This window comes from Oreochromis niloticus, linkage group LG10, assembly GCF_001858045.2.
Source record: "Oreochromis niloticus isolate F11D_XX linkage group LG10, O_niloticus_UMD_NMBU, whole genome shotgun sequence".
In the NCBI taxonomy this organism is placed as follows: Eukaryota; Metazoa; Chordata; class Actinopteri; order Cichliformes; family Cichlidae; genus Oreochromis; species Oreochromis niloticus.
Window position 1 is genome coordinate 33,412,774 of NC_031975.2, and position 15,935 is coordinate 33,428,708.

The 15,935-nt window shown below is 47.7% G+C and overlaps 2 protein-coding genes and 1 long non-coding RNA gene across 4 annotated transcripts; 1 reads left to right on the forward strand and 2 right to left on the reverse strand.

Annotated features, from left to right (window-relative positions):
* Positions 1 to 1,264: 1,264 nt before the first annotated feature.
* Positions 1,265 to 8,739, reverse strand: ik (IK cytokine). 2 transcript variants are annotated; one of them, XM_005461763.4, is made up of 20 exons: positions 8,521 to 8,731; positions 7,945 to 8,011; positions 7,740 to 7,832; positions 7,605 to 7,664; positions 7,088 to 7,255; positions 6,819 to 6,933; positions 6,635 to 6,705; positions 6,358 to 6,404; positions 5,946 to 6,109; positions 5,704 to 5,812; positions 5,452 to 5,491; positions 5,088 to 5,241; positions 4,995 to 5,013; positions 4,828 to 4,912; positions 4,085 to 4,171; positions 3,925 to 3,982; positions 3,732 to 3,820; positions 3,521 to 3,629; positions 3,362 to 3,396; positions 3,033 to 3,244 (listed from the first exon to the last, which is right to left on the reverse strand). In XM_005461763.4, the coding sequence occupies exons 1-20, from the start codon at positions 8,528 to 8,530 to the stop codon at positions 3,217 to 3,219; spliced, it is 1,608 nt and encodes a 535-aa protein (XP_005461820.1). In that variant the 5' UTR covers positions 8,531 to 8,731; the 3' UTR covers positions 3,033 to 3,216. The 2 variants fall into 2 exon arrangements, with proteins under 2 accessions (XP_025766406.1, XP_005461820.1); XM_025910621.1 differs by lacking the exons at positions 3,033 to 3,244; positions 3,362 to 3,396; positions 3,521 to 3,629; positions 3,732 to 3,820 and adding an exon at positions 1,265 to 1,306 and having other exon boundaries at positions 3,832 to 3,982; positions 8,521 to 8,739.
* Positions 6,726 to 7,226, forward strand: LOC112847973 (uncharacterized). The gene is made up of 2 exons (XR_003221814.1): positions 6,726 to 6,758; positions 7,003 to 7,226. It is a non-coding gene; the product is annotated as an uncharacterized LOC112847973 (long non-coding RNA).
* A 1,386-nt stretch (positions 8,740 to 10,125) lies between the features above and the next one.
* Positions 10,126 to 11,753, reverse strand: ndufa2 (NADH:ubiquinone oxidoreductase subunit A2). The gene is made up of 3 exons (XM_003457012.4): positions 11,553 to 11,753; positions 10,398 to 10,504; positions 10,126 to 10,311 (listed from the first exon to the last, which is right to left on the reverse strand). Exons 1-3 carry the CDS (start codon positions 11,654 to 11,656, stop codon positions 10,220 to 10,222), a joined length of 303 nt encoding a protein of 100 aa, XP_003457060.1. The 5' UTR covers positions 11,657 to 11,753; the 3' UTR covers positions 10,126 to 10,219.
* Positions 11,754 to 15,935: the final 4,182 nt, after the last annotated feature.

The window sequence follows — 15,935 nt, forward strand, 5'->3', positions numbered from 1 at the left end:
CTGGGACTGCTGACAGTCCGCCCGGCCCTGAGAGGAGCCTCAGCTCAGCTGCTGAAGCTGCAGGTGCAGCACAGCTGGACAGATGGGGACAGACCACCAAGACCTTCATGTTCAGATGGATGATTACAGATATTCCTCCACCTGAATTTACCTGTGACCTCTGAAAGCATCCAGCAAAGAGCTGAGAACCCGTGTTCTCCTTTATCCTGATGGAAGCACGGCGCTCCTGTCGGGTCAGGGACAAACTTTAAGGTCAAACTACCGGAACGCTTGAACAATTGGCACAGTCGAAACTCTGCTTTTCACTGTTATTAGGGTCATTACGGTAATGCCAGGCAGGCCAACACCTCCAAACCTCAGCAAATATAACAGAAAACAACAGAAACACAGTAAAAACCACAAATATGTGATGAAAGGTGTGTTTCCTGTAGAGCATCACACGCACGCTCTGTTCTCCGAGCCAGCCTTCGTCCCAGGCTGCTGCGACACCATCAGTATTTATGCACACGTGTGTAAAACAGTGCTATGTGTGCTCAGATTGTTTCGTCGTGTAGATTGATGATGACCATCCCGACCCTTGCTCCAATAAGTGGACCTCTTTAAGTCTGACTTGAATGTCTCTGCTGTGAGGGTTAGACTGCACTAACCTCCCCACAGTGAGTGGCTTTGACACTTCCTGTGGAAGCACATCTTTCAATTCAATTCAATTTTATTTTTATAGCACCAAATCACAAAAACAGTCGCCTCAAGGTGCTTTATATTGTAAGGCAGACCCTACAATAATACATACAGAGACAACCCAACAATCACATGACCCCCCCTATGAGCGAGGACTTTGGCGACAGTGGGAAGGAAAAACTCCCTTTTAACAGGAAGAAACCTCCGGCAGAACCAGGCTCAGGGAGGGGCGGGGCCATCTGCTGCGACCGGTTGGGATGAGAGAAGGAAGACAGGATAAAGACATGCTGTGGAAGAGAGACAGAGATATAGAGAGAGATCTTCATCATCACTCTGAGGACAGACCTCTGTGAGAGTGCTGGCTGTCATGAGTCTGGTTTTATGGGGACATTCTGCCCAGCTGAGCCTCAGGATCAGAGAGCTGAGAAAGCATGATGTAAAGGAGGGACCCCATGAAGGCCAAAACCCAGCAGGTGTGTGTGTGAGATGGTGGCATCTATTGTGTCATGACATTAACCTGCTGTGATTTGACCCATTTCCACTCGCTAACACATATACCTTGTTGCCATGGCGACAAAGTGAAATAAATGAGGACAGTGGGTCAGCTCTCACACACACACACACACACCTGCACTGTGTGAATCACTGTGAAGCTCCACAGTTCACCCTGTTTGAACTTCCTGCTCGTCTGTTTACAGAAAACCTCCTGAAGCAGATCTGAGGTCTGAGCAGTTAAAGGAACACGCTGGTCCTGATTGGCTGATCAGACGGCAGCTCAGAGGGCGAGGGCTTAACGAGCAGCTGATTGATCATTAAATTAAAGCTGAATCAAAGTTGGAAATAAACTTGAAATAAAGTCTGAAGTTTTCAGAATAAATCAGGTCATAAAAAAGTTCAATCAAAGACAAAGTTCCTCTTTGATGTTCACACAACCATTTCTTGTCAGAGCTGCGTGTGGGCGGAGCTGCGAGGCCTCATTAGCTCCTTAGAAGCACGCACATCCATATTCATCACTCCAGCCGTCCATCACACTATCAGGGTAAATAGCTGCTCTCGTTAGCCTCTCTGATGCTAATCTGGGGACGAACTCGTCCGAGAGCCAAACAAACAACAACAAAGAGTTTGATCTCTTAACGAGCTGCTGCGCATAACGAGCTTAACGAGTCCTGTAAAGATGGAGGACGCTTAATGAGATCAACAAAGAAACAAGCTGTTATCACACACACGCACAGCTCAGAGCAGGTCTGATGACCTCATTAAACAAACAGTTCCTGTGGATCTGTGATGTGACCTCTGACCTCTGACACTCAGCAGATGTGGACGTAAACGGCTGCTGCTCATCCAGACTTGAGTGAGCGCTTTCTGTCCAACATCTACCACAGCCAATCAGTGTTTGTGATGTCATCATTCCAGTTTACCTGTGAGTGTACGCAGGCAAACACAGCTTTACTTTAAATGGAAAATTAGATTAGCTTCTTAGATTAGCACGTTTAGCGTTAGCACATTTAGTGAGTCTGCCAGCTGTGAGCCCAGAGGACACATGGGATTTCTATCCTCTGATTGGCTAAAATCAGCTGAAGCTAGAACTATGGTGATGAGGACCACCAGGGGGCAACACTGCTGAGCTTCTTCACTCATTTCTGAATAAAAATGTTATTAAATGTCGTTCTTTGTATTCTTTACGGCAAAGAACGACACGGCTCAAAGTGGTCTAACTCAAAAAATGATCTTTAATTTTACATATCCCGGGACATGGATACAAGCAGGCTCACAGACACGCCAAGTCTCAAGCAAAAACAGAAAGCCAGGTTATTTATATAGACGTCACACACACTTTAAGTTTCAAACACTGCTTAGTTTCAGTTTCTGCCTGCAGTTACCATGCTCTGCAAAAGCATGCAGTTTCCTGTCAGTACTTTTGGCATAGACTGTACTAAGAGTTGGGCCTCTCTTATATATAAAACAATATAATCAGCAAATAAGCATTAAAAAATATGTATTTAAATCTCAACAATGTAAATATTGTTCATCAATAAGAGCTGATTGGTTAACAGGTTTCGACTGATGAGTTGTTAGCCAATGAGACAGCAGAGTGAAGTTTGCTCTGAGCGGCCATCTTTGTCACTCATGTGGGCGTCTATTTTATTTTATTTTATGCCAGATATCAAATATCATAAACTTCCTGTTCACAGATATCAGTGACAAACTCAGGCTGCGAGGTCACGACGTCACACACGTTAAACTTATGATAGTAATCACTCAGTCTGTTCCTGGCCCCGCCCACTGCAGCTCCATGGATACAGCTGATCAGCACACCATCCTCCTGATTGACCGTCTTTATAGAGAGACAGTGATCACAGCAACTGATTGGATGTTTTTATTCTCACAACACAAACTGATTAATAACAACAGGTAATCAATAACAATACACACTTATCAGGGTCAGTGACCTCTGACCTCACAGCGTCTCTGTACAGTTACATGTTTCTAAACTAACATGAAGCCGATCGATGCAGCTGCTGTGTCTGCGGGGCGTCTTCAGTATTTTGGTCTCTTCACGTCGACCCTGAAAAAATAAAAGCAAAGTTTAGCATCCTTTATGTCATACATAAGGTCACTGCTGCCTTCTGATTGGCTGACACAGTGATAAACGAGGAGCTGAGAACAAACAGGAAGCAGTTACCCGTCAGCCTCCATCTTCTTCCTCTTCTCGATGATCTGAAACCAAAACAGCTGCTTCAGCGCCGTGTTTGATTAGTTTACAGCGTGTGTATGTCTGTGTTCACTCTGCCTGTGTGTGTGTGTGTGTGTGTGTGTGTGTGTGTGTGTGTGTGTCTCTCACCGCGCTGATCTTCTTCCACTGGCGGTCGAGCTCTGCCTTCTCATTGGTCTCTTTGAAGCGTCGCGTCTTCCTGCCTTCAGACATCTTGATGCCGTACTGGAAGGCAGCCCTGCAGACACACACACAGAGTGAATACACACACACAGACACACACACACACACACAGGATCAGCTGCCTGTCAGTCAGAGCTGAGGGAACAGGAACACGTACTTGGGCAGCGCCTCCTTGTTGTTCATGTAATCTGAGTACTCCTCCTGAGTGTCGAAGTCCCAGCGGCCCAGAGGACCCTTCTTATTGCCCTGGAACGAACACACACACACACACACACACACACACACACACAGATAAGCATCATGTTACTGTCTGAAAATGAGCTGCAGTGCATGCTAGGAGTCAGAGTTACCTGATCCATCTTACTGTAGTCCACCTCTTCATCACTGTCCACGGCCAGGTCGTCCATCCTACACACACAGATGTACAGTCACACACACCTCACAGGGCAGGTATGAAGGTTAAGGCAGCGCAAGTGTGTGTGTGTGTGTGTCTGTGTGCGTGTCTCTTACGTAGCAGGGTAACACTCTGCGTATGAGTTTGACCCTCCAAAGAAATCTCCCAGCTGCTCCTTACTGGAGTCTCTCCTCTGAGAACCAGTACACACCAGCTAAGGACAAGTATTTCAGTAATACCCCCCCCCACACACACACACACTGGGGTCTGTACCCTGTATCACTGTACCACACATACATGTATCTATACGGTGTATAGTGTGTATTGGGGCAACCGTGGCTCAGGGGGTTGGGAAGCGTATCTGCTACTGGAAGGTCGCCGGTTCGATCCCCGGGCTCTCTGTCCTGGTCGTTGTGTCCTTGGGCAAGACACTTTACCCTACCGCCTACTGGTGTTGGCCAGAGGGGCCGATGACGCAATATGGCAGCCTCGCCTCTGTCAGTCTGCCCCAGGGCAGCTGTGGCTACAACTGTAGCTGCCTCCACCAGTATGTGAATGAATAGTGGCATTGTAAAGCGCTATATGAAATCCAATCCATTATTATTATTATTATTTGCCTGTGTGTAATACTACAGTTGTTCGGTATGCTGAGGTGTTATTACTCCTGCTCCATCGTCGTCCCAGCAGCTGTGACATCACCAGAACACCTGAGACCCAAACAGGTGAGCGAGAACATCACCTGTAACACGACATGAGCACAGACTCTACCTGCGCACAGGTAAACCAGCTCAGACTGAAGCTGGTGTGGTATGTTAAGCCCCGCCCACTCATACAACAGTCCAATCATAAACAAGGATATGGCTCCTGGCTCTGCCATTGGCTGCCTGCTGCTCCTGCAAACTTCTCATTGATCATCTTGATCTGGTCTCTGACTGATCCTGGACCTGCCACAGACGCAGCATCCATCAGTTATCGATCAGCTGTCATTGGTCAGAACGATCGTGTGAGTCACAGTGAGGAGCTTACCTGTGTCCACCTCCATCACCTGCAGAGAGAGAGACACAGTTAGAACCACACAGGTAAACCAAGCACAAACAAACCCCGCCCCCCCGACGTCACCTGGTGCTCGTCTCCTCGCGGTTTCTCGAAGTAGGTGTGTCTGCGGCTCTTGGCGTCGTCGTCACGGTCACGCTCCCTGTCTCTGTCCCGGTGACGCTCTTTCTCTTTGGTGGGTTTGGTGGACGGGATGTAGTCCCCGATGTCCTCAAAGATACTGAAACACACACACACACACACACACACACACACACACACACACATTATAAACACACACACACACACACACACACACATTATAAACACACACACACACACACACATTATAAACACACACACACACACACATTATAAACACACATTATAAACACACACACACACACACACACACACACACTCCTGATGAGGCGATGTGGGGTGAACTGACCTGAGATCAGCCTCTGGAGCTCTCTTATCGTCCAGTTTACCTGAAACACAAACAGGTGAGTGCTTGACTAAGAGGGGGAGGAGCTTACACTGATCACACTGCTGCTGTTGCTCAGCTCTCCGTCTTCATGGTTACAGCAGCTGAGGTAAGCAGCCCGACAAACACTCTGCTGACCTCTGACTCATCCCGATCACATCCAGCGAGCACACCTGCAGAGCGTCAGGAGAACATCCAGCAGGTGTGCAGACTCACCTTTGTCCTTCTTCTTGATCTTCTTGTGCCGGGTTCCCTGCCTGAGGTAGGACAGGATCTGAGTCAGCTTGGAGATCACGATGTCATTGGTGGTCAGGGTGGTCTGAGCCTGAGAGACAGAACATGGGGCAACGTGAGAGAACGTGAGGGAACGATCTCGGGGCTCTGTGGTATTCAAATCATTCAGCTGGAGAACTCAGATGTTTTGGCGTGGCGATGACGCGGCGAGCCCTCGGCCTCACCTCCATGCTGGGACAGTCCGCCTTGCTGCGGATCAGCGTGGTGGGGATGTCGGTGTCGGTGAACTCGTCGTCCAGGTCGACCACGTACGCCATCCTGCCGGGCAGGAAGAGCTCGTTCCTCTCGGCCACGCCGGACCTGAACACCACGCGGTAGATGTTCCTGCCTGAGCGAACACGGAGACACCGGGAACGCCAGGTTCAATATTCACGTTTACATGATTTCTCCTACCAAAATATTCACGTTGTTCTAAAAAGATTCCGTTTGATCCGGAGACGATCCTCCTTTATTCCTGAACATTCCAGACTCACAACATTCACTCCTCGGTTCCCTCAAATGTTTCAGCTTCGGCTCAAACTCCCGTCCTCCTCCTCCCCCCACATCCACACTTTCCCTCCAGAAAACACGACTCACCCAGACGAGTCTTAAACTCCATCTTCTCCTCGGGCTCCACGTCCTTCCTGACAGACAGGGGAGGGGTCAAAGGTCACACAGAGACAGGTGAGGGGTCAAAGGTCACAGGGATGGACCAATGAGAGGTCAAAGGTCATATAGAGATAGATTAGGGGGTCAAAGGTCACACAGATGAGGGGTGAAAGGTCACACAGACAGACAGATGAGGGGGTCAAAGGTCACATAGACAGGTGAGGTTCTGATCACAGGGCTGCAGCTCTGCTCCGTGGTTCCTTACTTGGCTTCTTTCTGGACCTTCTCCATCATGTCTTCTTCTTCTTTCTCCTTGCTGGTGATCTCAGCTCTCACCTGTAACACACACACACACACACACACACACACACACACACACACACACACAGGTAAACAGCTGAGCAGGTAACACACCCGCACAGGTTATCCTGACGACTGTGACCTCTGACCTTCTGCAGCAGGGCGAAGTCCAGACCTTTCACCAAGTGAGTGTGCTCCATGTCACCTCCCAAGAACTTGGACTCCTGGATCAGCTGACGGCGCTTCTCTGCTGCCGACTTATCGCTGACACGTGCACACACACACACACACACACACACACACAGAGAGAGAGACAGACACACACACACACAGGTGAATGATCAGAGTTTAGTTAAAATGATAACGACCCGCTCCTCTCACCGCGGCCATGTTGGGGTCATCGATGGGTGGTACTCACGCCTCGGCGGTCGGTCCGACAGCTCGGTAGTTTGCCGTAGTGCTGATGAGCTCGGTCTCCTCATAGTCCTTGTTGACACCATCTCGCCGCTCTCTCGCTCGGTCTCGGTACTTCTCGGCGAGCTCGCGCTCACGCTCCATCTCCTGCTGACGCAGCTTCGCATAGTAACTGCAACCAAACCACAGCTGATCAATAATCAATAACGTGCATTTGAGGGTCAAAGCGGTGCCGTCTGTGGCCCTGAGTGCTGTGGACTGCTGTATGTGTCGACATATTTAACGCTCTCGTGCACATCACAGGTGAAAACTTCTGTCCAGGATTTTCATTATTAATAATAAAAAACTCTTTAAATGTCGTGAAAATTCATTCCCTTCCTTCCAGAATATTCCCGTGTTTCCACAATCCCGTCATGCATCCCAGCTGCCATCTTTCACTCAGCGAGCTATCAGCTCTGTGGAGGCCAGGTGACCTTTGACCGGCAGTTTTCTGATGTGACAAACATCCAATCAGCACCCACCTCTTCTTCTTTCTCCTCCTCGCTGCGGGGTCCTCATCCTCATTGTAGTCCCTCGGCATTCTGGGAAATAAAAACACATTTGTGTCAGCTGTGCTAGGAGTAAACAACTGTCTGCTGCTCTGTGACATCACTCACTCATGATGTCTGGACTTGGAGGGCGGGGCCGAGGAGGGCGTCGCCCGCGGCGTCATCAGCAGCTTCCTGAAGTCATCGTTGGTCAGTTTGGACCTGAGGACAGACGGACACACACACACATTAAAATAAAGACATACACAGTAACACAGTAGCAGCAGTGAGGAGTGTGTATCAGAGTGTGTGTGTGTGTGTGTGTGAGACTCACTGAGCTGCAGCTCGGTGGTCGTCCACATCATGGCCCTCAGGAGCCAGAGGGTTGGAGTAAGTCTCAGCTGAAAGACAGACAGATGTTAGAGCACAGCCAGCCCAGCAGGTGCGCGTCATTTAAAAGGACACAGCTGGGAGCTGCTCTGCTCTTTATATGTTCCCTGTTTTACACTCAAAAAACTGCAGATTTCATGGAAACTCTTTGATTTCGAGATAAACCGGCTTGGCCGATGTGTACAGGGACTCCTTCACTGTGCTACAGTTTTATTAACAACCTCTCAACAGCTTTGCGTTTCTGCCGCGGAGCAAGGAAGTTTTAAAGCGGCAAAAGTGTGAACGGAGTCTGGTGTGGCGCAGTGAGAGGAGAAGCTAGGCTAACAGCTGCTGTGAGAGGCTTTTTCTGTCTAACTGTTCAGTCCAGCACAGTCCTCATTCTCCCAAAGCCGTGTTTATTTCAATCATGTATTGAATAATTCCTGTTTTTATTGCTGCTGTTTTTAAGTAAACAAATAGCTAACGGCTAACAGCCCGTACAATGACTGTTAGCATGCTAACATGCGGAGCTAACGCTTACTTTCAGGCATCTCTGCGGGCAGCTGCTTCTCCTGCGGTCTGAATCCGGCCCGGTCCGGTCTGATCCGGTCACAGGGACAAACTGAGGCTCGGTGTTCGGATTTCTCTGAGCTGCTGCGGGTCTCTTTGCTCCAACCAAGCTCCGAGTTAGCTGTGAGGAGAGCTACGGTGCTGTGATGTCACTTCCGTTTTGATAGATAACAGACACAGCGCCTCCTGCAGGAGGAGAGGAGACACCGCGGGACAGACAGCAGTGTCAATAAACACCGCAAGATTTTTTAAACAAAAACAACAAGGCTATGTCCACACGTACCCGGGTATTTTTGAAAACGCAGATTTTTCTATGCGTTTGCACCTTTCGTCCACACGTAAACGCCGTTTTCGGTCACTGAAAACGGAGATTTCTAAAAACTCCGGCCAGGGTGGATATTTTCTAAAACTCCGTTTTTGCATTTACGTGTGGACGAGAAAAACGGAGAAAACGCAGCGTCAAAGGTGTGCGCCTTTTTTGACGTCACACTGTGCGCCACGTTGTTGTTTCGGTGAAATGAATTTCTACAATACTGTTACTGTTAATTGTCCTCTCTGCAGTGTCTAAATGCTTACATATACATGCACAGTTACTGTCCCTCCACACATACGACTCGGTTCTGCTTCTATGCCCCAGCTTTGTTTACTATTTCCCGCCGAGGCTTCTAGACTTCTGATTGGCCAACATTTCTACACGGTTAGGAATATATCGCCACCTGCTGCTTTGGCATGTTCGTAGCAGCGTTTTCCTTCATTTCTGCCTTTACGTGTGGACGGGATTATTTTTTAAAACGAAAACGGAAAATCTCCGTTTTCAAAAATACCCGTGTACGTGTGGACATAGCCCAAAACTGTATAAATCCGGTTAAAATGAGGTGAAAATAAAATAATAATAAAGTTATTATAAAATAGAGGCCGACTACAGTGTCTGTGTTTAAAGGTCATTTTCATGTAGTTTAAATGAAGAGTTCTTTGATTTGATGAAACGTTTGTTCTGCGTCACTGAGGGTTTTATTCACAGCTCAACTTTGTTCCTCACACACTGAAACACCCGCAGCTCTCCTGCCCGGTCACGTGTTGTTTCTCTGGCTCACAGCGCCCCCCGCAGGTCAGCAGAGCCACAGCTGAAGGTTCTCCAGGACCAGCTGGTGCTCGCTGCTGCGCCACCTTCAGGACTCACACAGCTTCACTCAGAGCTCCTTCAACAAACTCCAGAAAACCAGCAAAGTGTTTCTGTTTCACTGAGCCTGAACCATTTAAACCAGTCAGACCCAAACAAACCCCATAAATCCCAATAAACCTACAATGAAACTGAGTGTGTTCCCATTAAGACACCTTAAAACCAGTTAAACCACTTGATTCTCCTAAAATACCAGTTAATTTCCTGTACATTTATACACTCGGAGTATAAATATCTGAAATCCAGTTACATGCTCCCAGGAACTTCTTATTTCTAATTTCAACATAAACAAAGTAATGTGACTTTAACTCAGGAAAAACTTTGGATGCGTCAATAAACTCCCAGTAAACCCACAGAAACTCTGCTGATGGACCCAGTGACCTCACGGTAAACAGGGACGTTCACATGTTCACTTTATTCACATCAGCACATTTACAGAAACAAAAACAGGTGAGTGGATGGACTGAACCACTGCGGGCTCAGACGGGGGTCAGGGCTTGGATTGAGCCAGAGTCTGCAGAGCTTTGGCCACCTGATCAGCTGACATGTTCTCCACGGAGACACTCGTCTCTTTCCCGAAATCTGAACAGAGATAGGGATCAATAATAGGTCAATACACAGGTGACACATCTGAGTCTCCCATGATGCCGAGCGTGAGGGGGGCTCACCGTATCGGGCCCAGAGCTGGGCCTGGACTCCAGAACACTCCCGGATCAGGATGGGGAATTCCGGGTTGGACCTCTTCAGGGTCACATAGCTCTGCTCCACGAAGTCTCTGAAACACAGGGGGAAGGGGGAAGGTCAGCTGACCTGTGACCTCACAGCAGGAGCATCACCTGTCTGAGTTTCACCTGAACAACTGTTTATTAATCCCACAGGAAGTGATGCTGTCACAGAGACATAAACAGTGACCAACATAAATGTCCCAGCATAGATGACACTAATCACACGTACGCCGAGGTGTCCGCTCATCAGACGGTGTCCTCTGTAGGACGTTCAGTCAGAGGGACCCTGAACCTGCAGGTGAACTACAACAAAATGAAAAATAAAACATGGCCACTGTTTATTCATCTGCTCATCATTATTCTGTTACTAATGAATGGATTGATCCATAAATCAATACTCTGTCACGTGTCAGTGTTTCCCTCACATGACCAGATTACCAACAGTCTGCATGCTCTTATTTTGAAGGGTCAGTCCCTGCTAATGGGCAGCGAGGAAATGAAGGAGCTCCTTAATCTGACCTCCAGCTCCTTGTCTCCTCCATAACCTGACTCCTGCTGCAGGTCAGCTCTCTCTCCTCAGCTAATCACAGTGTGATGATGATGATGACGATGAAATCTCCTTCACCTTCATCTGTCTGTGATCCTGTGGGTTCACACAGGTCACAGCCATGAGTCATACTGTGATCATGGAGCCTGAGTGGCCGGCTCAGGTGTGTGTGTCACTGCGCAGACTCAGAGGTCTCCACCATGAACAAACATCTGGAACATGATGAACTACATAAGACTCACAGCCGAACATCTGCAGGAGCCAGAGCTTCTGTCCAGATGTGAGTCAAACCTCTGCCTCTGTGTGTTTCCTTTGGCAACTTTGTTGTTTAATGAGCTGCAGCTGCTGTTATCATCTCTCTTTATGAGTCTTCACGTGATCAGACAGATTTATCCTGACAGCATTCACAGGGGTCAAACCTGCAAACCTCTCACTGTAAACCCGAGTCCGCGGCGCTGTTAGCCGCTAGCTGTTAGCTGTCCTTCGCTAATGACCGCTCTGTCAAACCATCACCGGCTCTTCTCGCCTCAGCAGGCCGGCTCTGAGCTCACCTGGCCCCTTTACTGGCCGCGGAGGTCTGGCAGAGGTGCAGGCGGATCTCCCGGAGGTTTTTACCCAAAGTGGAGCCCAGACTCCTCACCACGGCGGCCGCCATCTTAGCTTCCTGTCAAGGACGGAGGAGTGTCACTAGTGCCCCGAGTTTATCCTGACAGGAGCAACATTCAACCCTGAGTTTATCCTGACAGGCACAATGTTCGACGATCGTGGCATAGTGCCTGGGGCGATCGTGGCTCAAGAGTTGGGAGTTTGCCTTGTAATCGGAAGGCTGTGTGTGTGTGTGTGTGTGTGTGTGTGTGTGTGTGTGTGTGTGTGTGTGTGTGTCGCGCTTTGCGGGACTAGTAAAGCGCTGTACAAATACAGGCCATTTACCTGAGTTTATGCTGACAGGCACAATGATCGACCCGAGTTTATCCTGACAGGGAGACACTATTTTGAGTGGTTTCTCTGGCCATTCTATATTTATTAAAAAACAGTTAGCTTTTAAATAAATTCACAAAGTATCTCAAATCATATGTCAAATAACTCAATTATGTTTCACAAGATTTTACTATTTTAATGATCCATAATGGTGAAAAATACCTTTAAGCACAGATATATTTTACTTTAAATGAACCTGAGCTGTTGTTTTACTGCAGAATAAAGACTGATGACTGACATCCACACATCAGTCAGCAGGTGTGTGATGTTGCTCTGACCTGCAGGGGGCGCTTCCAGCTCCCCTCACAGGGAAACTCTCACAGGCAGTGTCAGTGATTTCCAGTAAGACCAGTGGCTCCAGCGTTTCCCAGACCCCCTGTGATGGACTCTGATCATCAATCAGTTATCAGTTACAAAGAGATCAGTTAGTCACGTCTTCATGTTAATATCAGAGGAGCAGGGGAAACTGTGATGATAGGATCAGCAGGAATCAGACAGGCGGTGAGCAGTGTTCCCTCTAATGTTTCATGTGTCTGAACAAACACACACACTCCCTGAGCTCGGACCACTGTGAGCAACATCACATGTGTGCACTGTGGTCACGGCAGCATCACATCCATCCAAGTTACACGGTTTAGTAAAAGAATCAAATTACAGCATTTAGATGTCTGCTAGAACATCTAAGCTAGAACACTGTAGCCCACTAACAGTGAAAATTACAGAAATCTTGTTCATGACCTGTGGAGTGTGTTAACGCCAAACGAAGTAAAAATAACTTGAACTCCATTTTTGAAAACACTCAGACTTGTTTTGTGAGTCAGTGTGAAACTCCGGCTGTGGTCTGGAGAGAGTCTGAAAATATAGTAGATAATGACCAGTGGTCGACAGTTCACTGTGTTTTATAAGAATATGAACATACAGTGCATATTTACACTTCACCCAGCCGGCTGTGCTTCTGGCACACCACAGTATCTATTACTGGGTACGTAAAAAGCTGGCAACACTACAAGTGATATCAGCAGTGATGTCAGCAGTGACATCAGCCATCTCCCAGAGATGAAGAGGAGAGTCTGCTCCTCCACACTGAGATGACTGTGTCTGACGGAGGGTCGGATCAGGACAGGGTGGAGTTCCTGTCTGTGGTTGGGGATGCTCTGGTGGAGGTCTTATGTCACGGTCCCCGTGTCTCTCTGGTTGGCTCACGCTGGCTACAGGTTTTGTTGTTGTTGTTCTTTTTTGTTTTCTTTGTCTCTCCTCCTCCTCTCTGCCTGGGTGGAGCTCGTTACGGGCTCTCGCTCTTGGCCCACGCACCTGTGTGATTGTCTCCACCTGCTGTTGATCTGGCTGATTTCCCCAGCTGCTATTTAAGGCAGTGGCACAGAGCAGCTCACCGCTGGAACGTTGAACCTTCTGAGTTCGTGCTCTCGGCATTATCAAAAGAAATCCCTGTATGTATTTTGCTGTGAAACTAACGTTGAATTCTGTGTGTAGATATCCCTCTTCTGGACCAAATCACGGGACCTGCCCGGGTGTGGCAGCGTGTGTGGAGCTTTGGAGCGAGTGCGGCTGAAGAGGAGTGCGTGTGTGCGGAGGAGCTGTGGCGGTGACTGTGTGGAAGAGGAAGTGTGTGTGTGGATTCCCCCCCTTCTCTCCCTGGAGCCTTGGACCCCCCTCCCAACTCACTGTACATGTATATAGCACTGAGGTGATCCCTGTTGTAAATAAATAATCTCCTTTTGTTCACAAAGAAAGAACTGTCTGCGCCTGAGTCCGTCCAGTAGCCATGACATCTTATCTCTCTGATAGCTCCTCCCTCTGCCTGCATGCAGAGCTGCCCAGTCTCAGCAGTCTGGGAACCACAGATTCATGTTGGGGATAAACTGGTGAACAGTGGACAGTAGGGTTGCCAACTCCCTGAAAAATAAATAAGGGACACCTCGTGGCCAGGGCCGGGCAACCCAGTTGTCTTCACCCTTCCCAATGTGGTGAATTTTGTAGCTCTTTTTTTTTTTGTGTGTGTGTGAAATTATTTTTTTTAACCATTTGACTTGAAGTTGATTTAAGTAGATGCATATTCTTTGTGATATGAACACATGGGAAACAAATGATCATTTAGCCATTTATCTTTAGCTCAAAATGACAACATTAACACAATGAAACAGGTCTCTTCCTTAAACAGAAGCCTGTCATGCTTAACTTTTGAGAATATAAGTAAATCTTTCTTTAAAAGAACTCTGTCCTGCTTAACTTAAAATTATAAATTAATAGAAAACAACAGAACTAAAAACATTCTTGTAACAGTGCACATATAGTGCTTTTAGTACAATTGGCTTCAGTTGAGGTATTATTTCAGCTTTTCTAACGCTAATCAGCTGCTGCCGTTTGTAAACCCGCTTGTTCCCATGATTACGCATCATAACTCATCATCATTATTCATCTATGTATTACTTTTATGTATTAGTCATCTATTTGTTGTAATCATCTATCCCTGCAGTTGTTTATTATACAAAATAAATGATATTATCACACTTCTGGCCACATAGCGCTGATATTCACTGCACATGCCCATATTAACCTTAACCAGAGGGTTTAAAAACAAACAAACCAGTGTTTACAGACCATATCTGCTTCTGCCGTGGCCTGGTGGACAAAAAATTGGTTAAGGGTTCCCTGAACTTTCACGCCCCTCATGTTCTTCATGTGCCACCATTAGAAGCATGCCTATGGAAAAAGTGCGCCGGCACACAGTGCAGTGCGCTTTATAGGCGTTATCGTGCACTTTTCCAGCCAGGTGTTTTCCTTTTCCCATTCCTCCCAGTACTTTTGCAGCCTTTTTTTTCTTTCTGTGAGGGAACAAACATTGCTGGTCTAATGCTGGGCTCACACTGTGCGATTTTTGGCCCATTTTGAGCCGATTTTTGAGTCGTGCGACCGATTTGGCGATCGGCCCGATTTTGGCCTTCATCGTGCGTCGTGCATCATGTAGTATACATGGGGTAACGAGAAGCGATTAACACCTCACGACCAGCTCCCGATCATCAATCGCTCGTGAGGCTGTCACCGCAGCCGCTCACACTGCCCACGAGCAAACACGTAAACTGTGCAGCGTGTGATCTGGACACAAGCGATGGAGGCACTTGTAGAACTTTGAAAAGCTCTTCTGAGCCTTTTCGATGTGGCCTCACAAAATTATCACGACCACAACAACCGTGAAAATAGTTGGATTTACATTGCTGCTCAATCACAGCTGCCTGATCAATGTTTTTCATTAGCAATTTAGCAAAGTTGATGGTGGTGGTGTGAGTCTGTGAGAGCGAGCGACAGATTTTCTGTTATAACCTTCATTTTATGGAGGCACAGTGTGAGCACTCAGGTCGCATCAGAGCATCGGGCCGTATAGTGTGAGACCCTGCATCGTGACCTATGAACTTCTAACCCCTGCGAGTCAATCGTGCAGTTTGAAAATCGCACAGTGTCTGCCCAGCTTTAGGTGTACGGTCGTCCGAGACCGCAGTGTCGGCGTTTGTTTCCCTGTTGGCCATGCTTCTTGTTGTGATCATCTGTTGTCTTCCGGTATTTTCTCCGTAAGCGACCTTTCCTCGACCAATGAGATAAGCGGTAATCTGAATTGTCATACTGTCATAAGTGTGCTGTCAGCTCATTGGTCACAAAGCAGGAGAGGGGCTGGGAACTATGTTTTCAAACAAAGCGTTAATTCCATTAACATTTATAGACTACTTTTGACTCTCACTGTATTAGAAACAAAAGTACACGTCCCTTATCAGCTCAATACGGGACGTGTACTTTTGTTTCTAAATACGGGACGATTCCGTTTTTTAAGGGACGGCTGGCAACCCTAGTGGACGGACACGTGACTGCTCTGGGTATGAACGTGACTGATTCCAGAGTGATTTTTACATTCTGGTAGAAAGAGCAGGGATGTGAACATCTAACTT

Bases quoted from the DNA above. Each gene is read 5' to 3' on its own strand.
- ik (XM_005461763.4), bottom strand. The intron at 6,934-7,087 runs GTGAGTACCACC...TGCACGTGTCAG, and splicing joins GTCGGACCGACCGCCGAGGC to CGATAAGTCGGCAGCAGAGA. The intron at 4,172-4,827 runs ATATCCTTGTTT...GCTGGTGTGTAC, and splicing joins CAATGGCAGAGCCAGGAGCC to TGGTTCTCAGAGGAGAGACT.
- ndufa2 (XM_003457012.4), bottom strand. From the start codon at position 11,656: ATGGCGGCCGCCGTGGTGAGGAGTCTGGGCTCCACTTTGGGTAAAAAC. The intron at 10,505-11,552 runs GTGAGCTCAGAG...CCTGTGTTTCAG, and splicing joins GCGGCCAGTAAAGGGGCCAG to AGACTTCGTGGAGCAGAGCT. The intron at 10,312-10,397 runs GTGAGCCCCCCT...ATCTCTGTTCAG, and splicing joins CCAGCTCTGGGCCCGATACG to ATTTCGGGAAAGAGACGAGT.